The 16,122-nt window shown below is 34.3% G+C and overlaps 1 protein-coding gene and 1 pseudogene across 2 annotated transcripts; both read right to left on the reverse strand.

Moving 5' to 3' along the window:
* Positions 1-2,498: 2,498 nt before the first annotated feature.
* LOC145812760 (uncharacterized) lies at positions 2,499-3,276 on the reverse strand (annotated as a pseudogene). The gene has a single exon (XR_014356273.1). The product of XR_014356273.1 is annotated as an uncharacterized LOC145812760 (transcript).
* Positions 3,277-5,151: 1,875 nt separating this feature from the next.
* On the reverse strand, positions 5,152-16,105 carry ALDH12A1 (aldehyde dehydrogenase 12A1). Its single transcript, XM_028265194.2, has 16 exons — positions 15,822-16,105; positions 12,062-12,141; positions 11,449-11,552; positions 11,134-11,201; positions 10,914-10,971; positions 10,612-10,725; positions 10,142-10,225; positions 9,161-9,265; positions 8,685-8,798; positions 7,864-7,995; positions 7,665-7,754; positions 7,336-7,425; positions 6,763-6,972; positions 5,962-6,072; positions 5,618-5,697; positions 5,152-5,521 (listed from the first exon to the last, which is right to left on the reverse strand). The coding sequence occupies exons 1-16, from the start codon at positions 16,019-16,021 to the stop codon at positions 5,383-5,385; spliced, it is 1,779 nt and encodes a 592-aa protein (XP_028120995.2). The 5' UTR covers positions 16,022-16,105; the 3' UTR covers positions 5,152-5,382.
* Between the last annotated feature and the right edge of the window lie 17 nt (positions 16,106-16,122).

The following is a 16,122-nucleotide window of genomic DNA, read 5'->3' on the forward strand; positions in this document are numbered from 1 at the left end:
TGATGGCGAAGGGCTCCGTTTTTTCTTGAGCCAATCTACTACATGTTTCAGACTCTGAATTGTCACAGCTTGCTTTGTGTCTTAATGAATTTGCTTCATAGGGTTAACAAGTGCTGTTCTGTCATAATATTTTCAGTCACTGGAACTGTCTTTGAATTACTCTATTCCTTTGGCATCCTCAACTGTGAAATTTGATCTCTACAAGACCCTTCGATTCCAGCACTTAGGACCCCCTACAATCCAAACTGTACTTGACAACAGACTTTCTAGGTTTTTCTCTGGCTTCGTGACTGTTGCCTTTAAGACACAGATGGTTTCTCCAGAACAGGATCTGATTTTCCTTCTCTTTTCTTCAATATTGGGAGAGCAAGTTAATCCATATTTGCCGACCATGAAATCACTAGAATGAACTGCCAAGACTAAACAGATCAGATCTGGACACAGCTGTTGCTCCACATAGGTACAGAAAAGTGCAAAATTTGGGAATTTTTGGTGCAAGCCTTGTTTGTCTTGGAAAAGATATAAAGGCAATTAATTAGTCAAAACTCAAAACAACCTAATGACCAAATATTAATGCCTTCTCTAATTTGATGCTGTTACTCGGTTCTCTTCATGCAGTATTTTCTGTTCAGCATTACATCACTTTTCCCAAAAGTTAAAATTACCCAGAAACAAACTATAAAAATTACCTCATAAAATTGCACATTTTGATTTTTATAAAAAAAAAATAATAATAATTTTCATTTATAGGTAAAACATGGTTAGTCAATACCCTAAATGTAACTAGCCACTTATCTGTCTCAAATACAAATGACAAACTCCTCACGCTGTCTTCTAAGACAAAGCAACATCACATCATTGAACTCACAACACAATCCAAGCTAATCTTATAGGTTCCCAAGCATGCTATAACAGGTGCCGCCGATGAGGCTTACCCAGGTCACCCAGATGGCTTCAGGTGAAGATAAGCAAGAACAGAACTTGTGGCAGCAGGATTCTGATAAACAACTGTCATGAATGACAAACTCAAAATTTAAACATGCGACTTAAGCAAATAAGTGACTGTTGTGAATGGTGGACTCAATTAAAACACAAGACTTTTAATGGAGGAAAACAAGAATCAAATGTAACTGCGTTTTCAACATGGCATGGTTGAAGAGCAAACTAGCTTCTACTAAATGTTTCAATGTTGCCAGTAATGCCAGCACCAAAAAATACAGCTAAAAACCTTGGGAATCGCTCTCCCCTTTTTCAGTCACTTTCCAGAGCCACCAAGTGATGGTTAACCTGCAAAAATTGTGTGCATTTAGATATGATCAGTGATCTGAGGTTACAAACAATACGCAATCTGTATTCAGAAGAAAAATATTATAAAAAATACAAAAAATAAAAAGAAAGAAAGAAAAGGAAAAATAGAGTAGAGTCAAGAGCATTTCTTCTTCCAATTACAAACATGTTTTTTCGGTGCAAAAAATCCTCTATACCAGCATACTACATGGAATACAGAAAGATTAAACCACAAATAATAACCCGGCATACTTAAACTTGTTCTAGAATGCTATGTTATGCTGTTGAAATTATATAGGATTATACTTGCAGTACAAGTGGCATCACATGAGCAATAATAAATGATAAGATAGATTACAGTAAACTTAAGTTTCTAAAATAACACTGACTTCCCTATCAATGTTTCAGTTCAATAGAATTAGCCAGAGACGTTTCATTCTTTTATCTACAAGAGAATCATCAAAAGTCATAGTCATGCATGCTATCAACGCTACAAGACCATTTAGTCATTGACATCATGTCTTTTAATCCTCCCAAAAACATAGTTACCATGAATCTACTTTCCAACTTATATGGTATTAACACACTAATATTAATCATTAGTATTGTCCTGATTTTTTGCATCTTGTATGCATGTTTCCATCTTGGAAAATCCAGTTCCATTGTACAACAATCAATCCATGTTTCCTAAGTTAAAAAAAGAGCATTCCCCATTTCATTTTCAAGTTAAATTAAGGAAGAAGTTAAAGGAGCACCTGAACATTAAATCTGCAGCGTCTACTATTAAAGCTGGTGGAGAAACATAGAATATGATTTTAAGTTCCTGCCCCTTGTGAATGACTCATCATCTTGCCTAATAATCCATTACCATAAATTAAAGAAACTTAAACCATTACTTTTTTATCGTCTTGCTTACTACTCCAAAATTCAGAACCATTTCCAACCAACTCTCCCTAATCCTAATTTTAGCAAGCCCCTGGTTCCCTTCCATTTTTCTAACCCTTACACTGTAGAGATGATCATTCTGATGATATGCGAGAAACTACTTGTTTTAAACACAAAATTGGCTGCTCTTCAACTACCATGCCAACTAATAAGCACAGAAAATTTTATAAGGAAAATACAAAGGCCTTCCACTAATGTTAAAACAACAATTTTGAAGCATAGTACTCACTTGATGACAACACACTCAAAAATAAAAATTGTAATCTCAAAGATGGGAACAAAAACTAGAGGGTAGTAGAATCCAGCAGCAGCCATGCAATTTTAACTTTCACTAGCTCCAGTTCATATCAAAAAGTACAACACCAATAGTTAAATATCATACAAAATATATCAACAAGTATATGATGTGGCAATACGAGATGTGAGTTCAGGTTACGTACGTCTATCTTCAGTTCTCAAAGTTTCAATTAGATTTGCCATGGAACAACATAGTCTAGCTTCCAAAGCTAAAGAATTAATAACAAGTCCCTCTATAGACCTCAACTCTTCATGAAACTCGGGATGCAACACCAACGAAGAGAAATGCTCGTCCACCACTAGCCCCAAACATTTCACAATGTCTTCAAGCGTAGGGACCCATTCACAAGCTTTCAACCCCAACATAGATGGTGCTTTAGGACACGGACCTACTTAAGGAAATCTCTCGTACTTCTTCAACCACTTTCCCAAGTACTGAATCAATCCCATCATCTCCAACCATTCAACTTGCTAATACAAGAAGACAAAATCACCTCATCGAGGTTTGAAGACGCAAGCAGATAATGCAAACACAATTCATCATGTGCTGCCATGAGCAGAACCGAGGCCTCTTTTGCCAGGTTCAGTTTCTTCCCACTAAGTTTCTTATCCATTGCCTTTTCCATAGCCAATAAAGCTTGGCTCTCCCATTCCTTCCTCACACTTAGCATACTACTATATGCACCTTAACAAATAATAGACTTTATGTTAGAAGGATGAACCTCTACTTTTCAGATAAAAGTAACCTGTCACATATGCATACGAAATAAATGTGCAAATATTATTGGACGATGATACCAATAACATGGTATTACCATTACATTGAAATTTTTTGTCGTATCTAAGAACGATGCCACTAGTAAGATATGTCTTGGATTGTATTCAATACTTCTGTTAAATATTTTGAACACTTTATGCATTACTTGTTGCCCCTCAATTTCTTTTTGCACACCTTGGTGTCACTTTGTCACTTAAAAATAATAAATTTATCTTTTTAAACTGTTGGTTTAGCCCAATTCATCAAAAATTTGAACAACGGTTTATGTGTAGTCCATTTAAATAAAAAGATCAACTTTTCATTGTCTTGGGCAGAGTTGTTGCCTGAAGAAGGCTATGCATGGCTCAAGGAGAGGGCACAATCTTAGAACTTGCTAAAGCATCAGTTTAGACGCCCTATCAAAACGTATCAAATGGACCTTTGCCTTCTCCTTGAACCATGCATCAATAAGTATCAGTTTAACTCTCTAAGGTATCAAATCAACCTCTTAATCTATAAAAACATATAAATGAATTTCTTAAATTATTAAAACGCATCAATTAGACATCTTAATAAAAAAGGTTAAAGTGAAATAGACCAAAAATTTAAGAGTTCTATTTATATGCTTTTATAGTGTAAGGGGCAAAAAGGATATTTCTTAATAATTTAAGATGTTCATTTGTACGCTATTATAGTTTAAATGATTAAAATGATATTTTTTAATAGTATAGAGGGTTTTCATGTAAATATCATTTATAATTTTATTATCAAATCGTACCACCCACAATCCTAATAGACACTTCAAAATCAGTGTCTATGTTAGTATTAGACATGTGTAGAATAAAGATACGTTGAGGATATTCATGTTCACGTGTCCACCATGTAGATATCCTTTTTATTTATTTATTTAATATTATTATGTTTTTTTTAGAACACTTCACAATGATTCCTCTAAAAATAAAAATAAAAATATATTCACATATACATTGATTCCTCTAATATACATGTACCCACAAGCCCCCCCCCCCCCAAAAAAAAAAAAGAAAAAGAAAAAGAAAAAAGAAAAAATCACAGCCACCCTATGGCCCCGTTTGGTGTAGCTGTTAAAACAGCTTATAGATTATAACTTAACAGATTATAGATTATGACTTTAATCAGAAGTTGTTAATCTGTTTAATGTAACTGTTGGATTATAGATTTAAATTGCTGAATAGTGTTTGTTAAATAAACTGTAAAATAACTTTTTCAATTAATTTTTATTTTTTGTTTGTTTACATTTCTCATAAAAAAATAAATAATAATCTATAGTCCATTTGAGTCTTTTTCTATTTTTAAAAAAATAAAAAATAAAAAAATTTAAAAATATAACCATAAATTAACATGTCCACAGCAGAAGCTGATAATCAGAAGCAAGAGGTGAGCAGCTTCTCAAAATCAGCTTTTTTTAGTTAAAATAAACTGTTAGAATCAATCAGTCCAAAATAACTTTTTCAAAGTTAAAAGCTATAAATTGACACTGAAAAGCTGAAATAAACACCCCTATGTTCTATGTTCGCGCTCAATAACTTCTTTTATTTATCCATGTGCTTCTCAGCCAGCCCTATTACAAATACACAAATTCATGCACAAACTCATCTCAATCCTCTCATGATGCTCCCAAACCAATAAAAGCACTAGTCATGAATGAATGAGGTTGCCTTATGTCACCTGACCCAACTTGATTGGTTGGGTGGAAGAGAAAGTGAGCTCCATTGGTCAAAAAGATGATGACCAGGCTTATGGAGCAGTTGATCTAGTAAATCCTAAACCATATATCCTGGTTCTTGCATTCAGTTACAAACAGCAAACCAAAAAAAAAAGACTAAAAATAAAATAAACTTTGAATTAACAGGAAATCCCAAAACAAAATTTCCTTTTATTTTTTACAAAATTTCCTTTTATTTTTTCCAGGATCGAAGAACATGCTTTGATGTTTGAATGTCATTGACTCATTTCTCTGTGATTGTTAACCACACCACTTCTTTTTTTTCACTTACTCTTTTTTTTTTCCCTCTCTCTCGTCGATTTCCTTTATGGGTCTTTGTCTATGCCGTGAGTTAGGTACTGGCAGGGGTTTCCCAATTTTGTGGCAAGGGACCAATATCATATATGATTTCTCTGTGGCATGACCAAACAAGCTTTATTGCTTCAGCAGTCCCTATTCCCGCTCCCCTTGGATCTCCAGACGGCCCAAACCTGTGCCATGTCATTTGTGTTCGGCATATTAAGCACTCAAAACGTTCCCCGTAAAGCAAAAAAAAGAAAAAAATTACTTATAATTCTTAAACTTACCAGTGATTTTGTGGAGCCCCCGATGTTCTTGCTCTTAATCCAGCATAAGTAGTTCCGTTAACTGATTTTCCAATAACTTCCTGCAAATTGAGTAAAATGATTATCCATTGTTTAAGATCATCAGACTATCAAACATGCAACATAGTACCTCAAATGAATCACAATTCACCAAAAACCAATGATATAGAATATGAATATGTTTACTCGGATAATCATCCAACGATACCAAAAACTTGCAAATGTGTCAATTTATGAAGTGATTCTCGTAAGGAGACCCAATTTGGCGAACCAAAATGTAAATCTTAATTTTTTCAAAGAATAAGAAAATAGTCCTCAAGTCTTGCCTGCAGAAACAGCACATCATTTGAAACAACAGCAGCTGTTAAATGGGCATGCATCTTTTCAAGGGCATCCAATACCATTGGGAGCTGATGATCCTTGTACTCGGTAACAACCTGAGATTCAAGAAACTGTAAGCTAGAAGTAGCTTTCACATATGACAAAACAAGATTGATCAAATAAAAAAGAAAAATCACTCTCTCTCTCTCTCTCAACACTAGTATAACCACTCCCCAACACTTGTATCCTTTTGTATATCTAATGCTCCTTTTGTTTCGTCGGAAAATGTTTTCCATAATCAATGGAAGAAAACTTATTTGGGAGGGAAAAGGGAAACATTTTCTGGATTAAAGTCTTACTACTACCACCACACTGCTGCCGCCGTCACCACTTCCACCACCCCATTACCAGCAGCACCACCACTAATACAATTAGTAGCACATTATTTTCAAGGTTGTAACCAAACACTGGAAAATATTTCTTCGGATCACATTTTCTGAAAAAGTTTTCCATTGGAAAAGGTTTTTAGCCCAAACAAACAGAACGTAAGAAACTTCAAAGAGTGAATTTATATTGATTCATGCTTGTGGCGCATAACAATACCATTGCACCAGTCAAAAGGATCAGAGAAGCTTGCAACTCGTCATAGCCTTTACTAGTTGCAAGAAACTGACAACATTTATTTCGATGTTTACTACTCCAGTTATCAGGATAAACTTCTATTTTCTACCTTTTTTTTAAGTACCCATCAAACAAATTAGACTAAAAAATGCTGAAACATTTAGCTGTATTGTCCTCTTATTTACCTGGAATGGTCCAAAAATTTCTCTTGTTACAAGCTCATAATTGTTGTCCTTCAGTATTTCTTCTATCGGAACAAAAACAGCAGTCGGTTTTATAGCACCGTATATTGAAGGAATAGAATGGTCTTTTAAGGCTTCGCCTCCGAAGAGTACCTTTGATCCCGGTATCTGAAGCAATTTATTCATGTGCTCTAACATTGCTTCAGTTGTGAACTGCAACAACAAAAGAGACCCCAACTTAGGTGTAAAATTTCAAGCATTGATATATGAAATGTGTGAATTAAAAATCCCATTCTTATCTTATTCAGATGAGCTAATATAAATTGATTCAATCATAAATATATAGTTGGGTATAGGCCAAGAAGCAACGCTAGGGCACATGACACGGATATGTATGATATGGTAATCAGGACATGGATATCTCAATACATAATGATAAAACAAATATCCATCTTTAAGACAATTTTTTAAACCAATCAGTCAAATCTTTTAACCATCTCTTTTAAGCAATCTTTGTCAAGCAATTAAGAAAGATGATTTATGATAACTACCAAAAAAAACAATAGGCAGACTTACTGTAAGGACAGGGCCAACAGTTAAATCATCTAATTTTCTTCTTGCAGCAAGTTCATTCATTTGACTTAACAGTGAACTCTTAGACCAGTTCTGCGTAAGGATACAATAAACAATTGTAAAAAAATCAGATATTTTGATAATTCACGAGATTTTTGGTACTGCCAAAAATTAGAATGTAGAAAACGATAGAAACATGATACTACAAATAATTACAAAAAAAATAAAAAATAAAAAAATAATAATAATAATAATAAACTGTAAACCAGTAATCATAAATCTCAGAAGCCTAGCACACGAAACTGAATAGCTATCAGAACGAAGAAGCTTACCTCATGCATAAAAACAATTGATTGTGCCGAGCACTTTTGACCACTACAGGCATATGCGTCTTGATCACAGACCCATGCAACATAATCCACCTTCCATTTGAGAACCATAAAAGATGCATTATCCATGCCTAGAACTCGAGGATATACAAGGGGATTATGAAATATGAAAGTTAAAAAGTTCTAGAAACAATTAACAAACCTCTTGGACATCTGGCCCCAAGATCTTCCAGTCGAATCCTGCATCTTCCAATTTGATGCGCCCCTTTAAGTCAAAGGCCAACTTGTCTGCCACCCTTGAGCTACCAGTAAAGAGAGTCATTCGTGGATTTGCCTGCAAAATGTAATTCAATAGGTCAAAAAATGGATACAAATTACTATTTTCAGTTTTCACAAACCAATCTACTTATTATATTGTTAAGGTTCGTGAAATTAGCAGGCAAAAATGTAAATCTATGGATGATATAGTGCCCAAAAAAAATGTAACCATTCTTGATTAATAATTAGGTTGTCTTGCCAATTGATTTGCAAAGCTAAAGAATTGCAGCATTCTACTTTATGAACAATTAAACAAGCATTACATATAAACCAGTCTTCTCTTTGGTGACTAATAGCTTCCCATTATGAGTTCAATAATGGCAATATAAACTACTCTCAATGCAATAATATTTAAATTCAATAATATCCAAAACAGAATTCAAATTATATCATCAACAATCAGTACAATATTATTAGTATTACCAGTCCATGTCATAAATAGTTTAACAACCTCATTTTTATCAGAAATATAACGGTCAATAATTTGGAACCTTAGTTTAAATTATTTTATTTTTTTAAAATATAAAAAAATAAAAATTAAAAATTAAAAAGGTTTGACTACTAAGATTGAAAGACCCAAAACTTGAAAGGCACAAAAAATAAGTGACAAGGTTAATGAGATAATTGGTGAATTAGCATGAGACAGGATAAAAAGGCTCTGCCATTAATTTAGTATTAGCTATTCTCATATTGGCGAAAACCAACCTCCAATAATAGCTTGTTCATCGTCTTCCCATCAGCATTGATGAAGTCAACATCCTGCACAGGTAACCCACATTCGTGGAGCAACCGAAGCATTTGTTCCATAACAATGCATACCTAAGAAACATTTCAGTCAGTAAATAGTGGTCACACAGAGAAAATATTGGAAAGAAGTACAACATAAAAACACAAGTAGAAATTCTTAGAAGTGAAGCTAATAAAACAAGAACAATATATATATATATAAACAGTAGTGGGCATTCAAGAGCAGTTGGCAATTCTAACACAACTAGATTTATTAAAATCCATTTGTTGGTTTGTTATCTCATTGAACACCCTTATAGTTGATTCAATGGAAACCCCTCATTAACTTGTCACCAACAAAATATATTGATTCGTGTCACATGGCCTCAAAAAACTAGAATCTCATACTACTTTAGAGTATTATTTAGTATTTAAAAGAACTTGTAAGAGCTCACCTTGCTATCAACTTTTAGAACAGGCTTATTTCCCATATATAGTGCACCCATCAATTGAAGCACGGGAATCTCTAAAGGAAAATTGAAAGGAGTAATTATTGCTGTCTGCACAAACAATTTTTTAAATTTTCAGTTGGTACAGAAAATGCATATCATCAGAGGTAATCTACTGTTGTGAAAACAAGAATTTCTAGCTGATCAAACAGAAAATTATGACGGAATCTGTAGATCCATTAGATGTTTCTATACATAGAAAGATTGGAACTTGGCCGAAAGAAGTAAACATCATAAATGATGAATTAAGTATTCATTGTCCGAAATGAAATCTAAATTGTCATTAAAAGATTAAAAAAAATGAATACATATGACACAACAGTTATATAAATGAATAAAAGATTCAGTCATGTTCTGTTGCTTACGTGCCTACTACCTAGTTATTGAATTTTGAAGAAGGAAAGGTTCTACCCAGTCGAGTAGAGCTCTTCACCAAACCCATATACTATAAAAATCACTCATGCTGGCATTAGTTACTATTCTTTCAAAAATCATTGTAACAAGAGCTCGATATAAAATTAAAATGGAGTGTTTGTTCTTCATAGCATGTCCTTGAAACACAATAAGCATATATCAACTTTTTCTTGTCAAAATGGTATGAAGGAAATAGAGTTTTAAAAATCGGCTGTTACATATCGTATTGGCCGTTACGTAATGGGATTTTGACCTTCCGATACCATTATTCACTAATATATTAGTCGACACTGTCTGTTACTTTCTGATATTGGTTGATATATGACCGTATCATCGATACCGATACATATCTTGATACCTATATTTAAAACTAAATAAAAAACTCATTTTATACCGCCATTAAGTATAAGGTGGATTGTCTCCATGTATATGGATACAGAACATTATCCTAAAAGGTTGTGCAACATAGTTCTATTAAAATCAATTGAATAAGTTGACAAAAGGGTAACTTACAGGACCATAAGGCCAACGAAAACCATGACTTTGCTGCCCAAGATGATTCCCAGGTACTGCAAAAGACCTAGCCAGGAATCGAACCTGCCAAACATGTGGAAATCAAGATGTAAAGGTAAACAGTTGTAATAAAAAAAAATTAAAAATTAAAAAAAAGCTTGGCAGTGTCCTTCAATTTTATTGAGATTTGTAATAATATATTCGGTCAGACAAGGCAAGAAATTCATAAAAAGAAAAAAGGAGGTTTGAAAAAAACAAAAAATAATTAGATAGAAAGAAAAAATTGATGACTATATTAGGCTTTGATGCCGAAAAAGATTACAGGAATAATCTGATTAATAGCTTAACGATTTAAAAATGAATACAAGCATTACAAGTATTCAGATACCATATACATATATATATACATATTTCTCATTCTCTTTTGGTTCAATGAAACAAAAAATAATCAATACGGGATCACTATGTACCTGATCACCAGCAAAATTCTCCAGAAATTTTTGAGTAACATAAACTTCACCATGAGCCTGCTGGTAGCTCTTCGGAGCCACCCTCTGTATTAATTTGCAGAAGAAATCGGAAACCTGAAATGCACACATAAGGCCAAATTAGTACAAAAGTAATGCGAAACATTATCTAATATTGATAATAAAATAAAATAAAAAAAGCAAGAAAAAGGCGTCTTTTTTTTTTTTTTTTTTTTTTTGGAGAGGGGGGGGGGGGGGGGGGGGTGTGTGTGTATGTGTGTACACGTGTGCTTGAAACATATTACCTTTGGCAGGGAAAGCATGTGAGCTGCCTTTACAGATACATCTCCGAGCATAAGATACCTGAAAATTATGGTTTTTTTAGGAGAATCATATCAAATAAACAGTAATTAAAAAATTATGATTTTCTCTACCAAGGCATCTCTGTGACCATCCAATAACAGAAAACCCAAACGAGAAAAGGAGAAATTAACAAAAGGAAAGAGAGGATTAGGAAGCACAAACCTCTCTGGGGCTTTGAACGGGTTGTGTAGACCATGTTTGGGACACTTTGACAGGCTCTCCACAAATGGCTGTGTAAGCAGTCAATGGTTGGAAAAAATTTGCGTAATTGTATTTAGAGTGAGAAATGTATAATCATAAGTGTCTGCATTAGTGAGAGAAGTGAAAATCGAGATAAGGAGAAGATATGCCTAATTACGAGGACCAAGATATGCATTCAGTAAACTGGACAATACTCTGTATGAACAGAAAACAATAATATCACTTTGTAAAGAACACAGAAAGGCCGTTGCAGAATGACACATTCAGATAACATACCTGGATTCCTGTTTCTTCTACTTCCGCAACTTTAATGAATGATTCCCCATTTAAAGGATCGAGAATCGTATTCCATTTAGAGGATCCTGTCCATTCGCCCTGCACTGAAAACGATGACAACCAGATTCATATTATTTGATCTTTTAGGGTGCTTAAGTAAGACCACAGTATCATCAAATGAGTCTTGTTGCTTTAAATTACAGGGAGAACAAGTACTAGCTGCATGTGTTTTATACCTGTCAACCATATTTAATATAGAATCTAGTTACTTTCCAACAATAGTTAAAATCCCATTAACTACACATTTTGGAAAAATATAAAGAAATCAACTAAAGAAACAACTTAAAGATAACCAGATTAATCATGTCAATATTATTGTGATTTTAGAGTTACTAAGCTGTTATATTGTAAGGTACATTGTGTCCCTTTTCCCTCTCCATTTTTTCTCCTTTAACTTGCTATATGTCAAATATCTTCTTCTTCTTGTTCTTTGTTCTGTTCTGTTTTGTTTTTTGTTTTGTTTTGTTCTTTTTTTTTTTTTTTCCTTATCAAAGTATTATTGAATTGAGTTTTGGTAAATGAACAAACATGCTGCTTAAGTTGGAGGAAATACCCAAGTTCTGTACTTCAGCTGGTTTGGAACCTGAAATTTCTTCAGCATTTACAGTTGCAAAAGGTAATGAATGAACGAATCTGCATACAGATAAAAAGGGAATAAACTACTATATGGAGAAAATCACAAAATGAAGAAGCCAGAAAATCACTATACTAATTCTGTTTCACACATATAGCCTGACATGACCAATATACAAGCAATAAACACGTTCTTCCAAACAAAGTATTTATGCTCTCAAGCAATGTGACACTAGGTGTACATACTTTACACAATACTATGCGAAAATATTTTGACAAAATTTCTTGCATAACAAATCTACTATGCAGAATCACTAACGGTGGCAGAATTGCAAGTGGACATGATTCTAAAATTTGAATCAAAAGGTTAAGGTCATGAAAAAAATGGGCAACTAAGGGATTTGTAAATTTTGTATTACCATAGGAATATGAAAATATTCAATATCAAAAGTTTAGTACTAATTTCTAGTTCTGAAGTACTTAAGTACTGAATTTTTAAGACTAAAACTCTCACGATAAGATTGTCAACTAAAAAGTTACATTGAAAACTACATCCAATGAGTGCATTCAATATTCAGCTGCAAGTCAAGCCTTTCTTACTTAAAACTTAGACCAATTTGGAGTGAATTTACATTTTTAAGCGGTAGACAATCATGCATTATTAAATGCACTTAACTACAAAACAACTTAATCAAACATACATTAAGAGCACTACGATTACCACCAAAACCGATCTTGTATAACATTGTTTAAAGAAATTAATCGTCATTACGCAAAATGATCATAAAAGTGGAAAATGTTTACTAGCGTTGATGGATTGAAAAATGAAAGGTCCAAGACAAAGTAAAAATTCTGCTATCCATTAAAAATCATAGCAGAGAGATACTGGGACAAAATTGTAGTAGATGTGGCTCATAGGATTAAGGCGGGATGGTGTAAGTGGAGAAGTGCGGCTGGCTAAGAAGCACGGGTGCGGGTACGAGTACGGTACGGATACGAGTACAGGTACGCCGACACGGCAAAACTCCCAAAAAATAGGATACGGGTACGGCTGCGGTACGCCGATATTTTTTTATTTATTTTTATTTTTTATAATTATGGTTAAAAGATCCAATCTACAAATTGAAATTAAATATCAAAACTAAAAAGAGAACTATAAAACTAAAAGACAAATATTAATATATTTCAATTCAACATAACCAACACCAACTCAATCCATAATCCAAGCAAAGGAAAAACAACCAGCACCAATATCATAAAAATAATATTTATGATTATTAACATTCTGATCTAATTTTTAATTTTTTAATTTTTTGATCTAATTTATGAACCTAAACTGCTGATCTAATTTTTCTAATTTTTATGAACCTAAATATTTCTAATTTTTTTATCTAATTTTTATTAACATTCTGATCTAATTCTGATCTAATATTTATGAACCTAAACTGCTTGATTAACATTCTGATCTAATTTTTATGAACCTAAATATTTCTAATATTTATGAACCTAAACTACATCAACATGACAACATCAGATTATAACTCTCTGAAGAAGAAAGAAGAATCAAGAAAAAAAACGAAAAAAAATAAAGATGGAGAGATTCTAACCAGTTGCTTGGTATGACTGATCTGCAGGGGACGAAAATAGATGATAGATGCTTGCTGATCTCTGCCAAAAAAAAAAATGAGATGAAGAAGAAACGAAGAAGATGAGAGAAGACGAGGGTGATGAAACAGCGAAGAAGAAGGAGAAGAAGTCGTACCCGATGCCGTGGGTCGAAGTCGATGCCGTGGGTCGAGGTCGAAGTCGAAGACGAGGGTCGAAGTCAAAGACGAGGGTAATCTCTAGGTCGAAGTCGAAGACGAGGGTCGAAGTCGAAGCTGGGTCGAAGTCGCCTCTGTGTTGCTCAACTGATAAGATTAGGGCAAAAGTGATGAAATTAGGGCAGAAGGGATGAAATTCGTATATTCATTTTTTCATTTTTTTTTTAAAATTTTTTTTTAATATTGCTCCGATACCCCTCAATCTCCAGAAAATTTGATTTTTTCCCCGACGTACCCAAAACGTACCAAATACGTACCCACCATGCCGTACCCAACTGAGGCAGACGTACCGGAGAGGTTTTTGCCGTACCCGGTACGCATGCAGCCGTACCGGTACGCGTACCCGCACCCGGTAAGTACCCGGTGCGTGTACGGCACTATTTTTGGAGTATCCGTGCTTCATAGGCGGCTGGGGTACTGTGCGATAAACGAATACCCACTAGACTAAAAGGTAAGTAGGTAAGTTTTATAGAACAGCTATTAGACCAGCTATGTTGTATGAGACGGAGTGTTGGGTAACCAAGAAACACCATGTAGATAAGATGAGTGTGGCTGAGATGAGGATGCCAAGGTAGATGTGTGGTAAGACTAGACAAGACAGGATTAACAATGAGTGTATTCAGGAATGGGTAGGAGTAGCACTGATAGAAGATAAGTTGAGAGAGAATCGTTTGAGATGGTTTGGTCATATTCAACGGAGACCAACAGAGGCAGTAGTGAAGAGATGCGATACTGTAACGGCAGATGGAAATGTTAGGGGACGGGGTAGGCCTAGATTAACGTTGACTAGCGTTTTAAATAGAGATACGAATCTACTTAATTTGACTAATGAAATGGCCTTTGATAGAGCCGCGTGGAGAAGAAGGATTCATGTAGCCGACCCCATTTGATGGAACTTAAGGCTTGGTTTGGTTTGGTTTGGTTTGGTTTTGGTTATCTTTTACCTACAGTTCTAAAAAAGAAATTCCCCCAATTTGCCTCCACTAGACAAAAATCCTGGCTCTGCCCATGCAAAACTCTATAAATAATGATCAATAGCTCAATCATGGTCCTCAATAAAACTTCTCGCTAAGCACTAAAGATCTATTACAAGAATCCTAATTCACAATTCTGCTCTACACAAAATATTATATAATGTAAAAAATGTTCATGATGAATTCTTAAATTTGAATTGACATGGCATTAATTAAAGTGGTATGAAACACACATACATGTTAGATCATCAACTTTACCCAAAACTCAAGCTATTAGAAAATGAGTCTAACAATGTACAATCAAGCTCTCCAACACCCTCTCTCATGTGCAGCCTGTCTTGCAAGTGACGATGCAAATATTCATACGTGCAGAGAAGAAAGAATGCAAGAAGCAAAGGGAGAGACTTGACGGAAGACCTTCATAACCTGTGCTCTGATACACAGATCAACAATTGTCCCAAAAAGCTTAAGCCCTAGGAAATGAGTCCTAACAATGTATATGAAACATATAAATGTTGATTAATCTGGATTACATGACCTTGGTAAAATGAAATGATTCAATAATTAAAAAATTAGATTATTCAGGTATACACATAAGATGCTGAGGTTACACACATTGAATTCATAGTAGTAGATCAATAATCAAAAAGTATTTGTGATTTATCAAGCTCTCCAACAACACACACCCAAACAGGACTGACATAAACTCTAAAAATGCCCCACAAAAATAAGAAATTTAATTTTTTTTTTTTTAAATAAATGATCAGATTACCTAACAACTAAGAGCATAATTGATTGATTGAACAATATCAAAAGAAACCCAATCATCAGAAAACAGGGATTTGAGAAGAGTCATTAAAAAAACAGAAAACCCAGAATTGTTTTAACCTATTTCAACAGACCCATAAACTGAAACCCAAAGATTTTGCAGAAAAGACAGTACCTTGATGAAGCGAACCATTTGAAAGCCGTTTGGGGAGCTCTGGTTCTCATCTCTCTGTAGACTTTCAATCTATACATGGTGTTGTGACTGAGTTCCAAAGAAACTTTGATCAAAACCTTATGTGCACACACTTTCTTTTTAATGAGAAAAACTTTACCAACTGAATGGCTAAGGACGTGTTCTTTGTGCTGCCATTTCATTTCCCAATAACCTTGCGATCCTATTTGCTTATAAGGAATTTCTGATCCGGTGTGTTGACACCCTGCTGCTCTTCATGTAGGCACGGTCGGGCCAAATCCAA

This window comes from Camellia sinensis, chromosome 15, assembly GCF_055761805.1.
Source record: "Camellia sinensis isolate YWXY chromosome 15, ASM5576180v1, whole genome shotgun sequence".
Classification (NCBI taxonomy): Eukaryota; Viridiplantae; Streptophyta; class Magnoliopsida; order Ericales; family Theaceae; genus Camellia; species Camellia sinensis.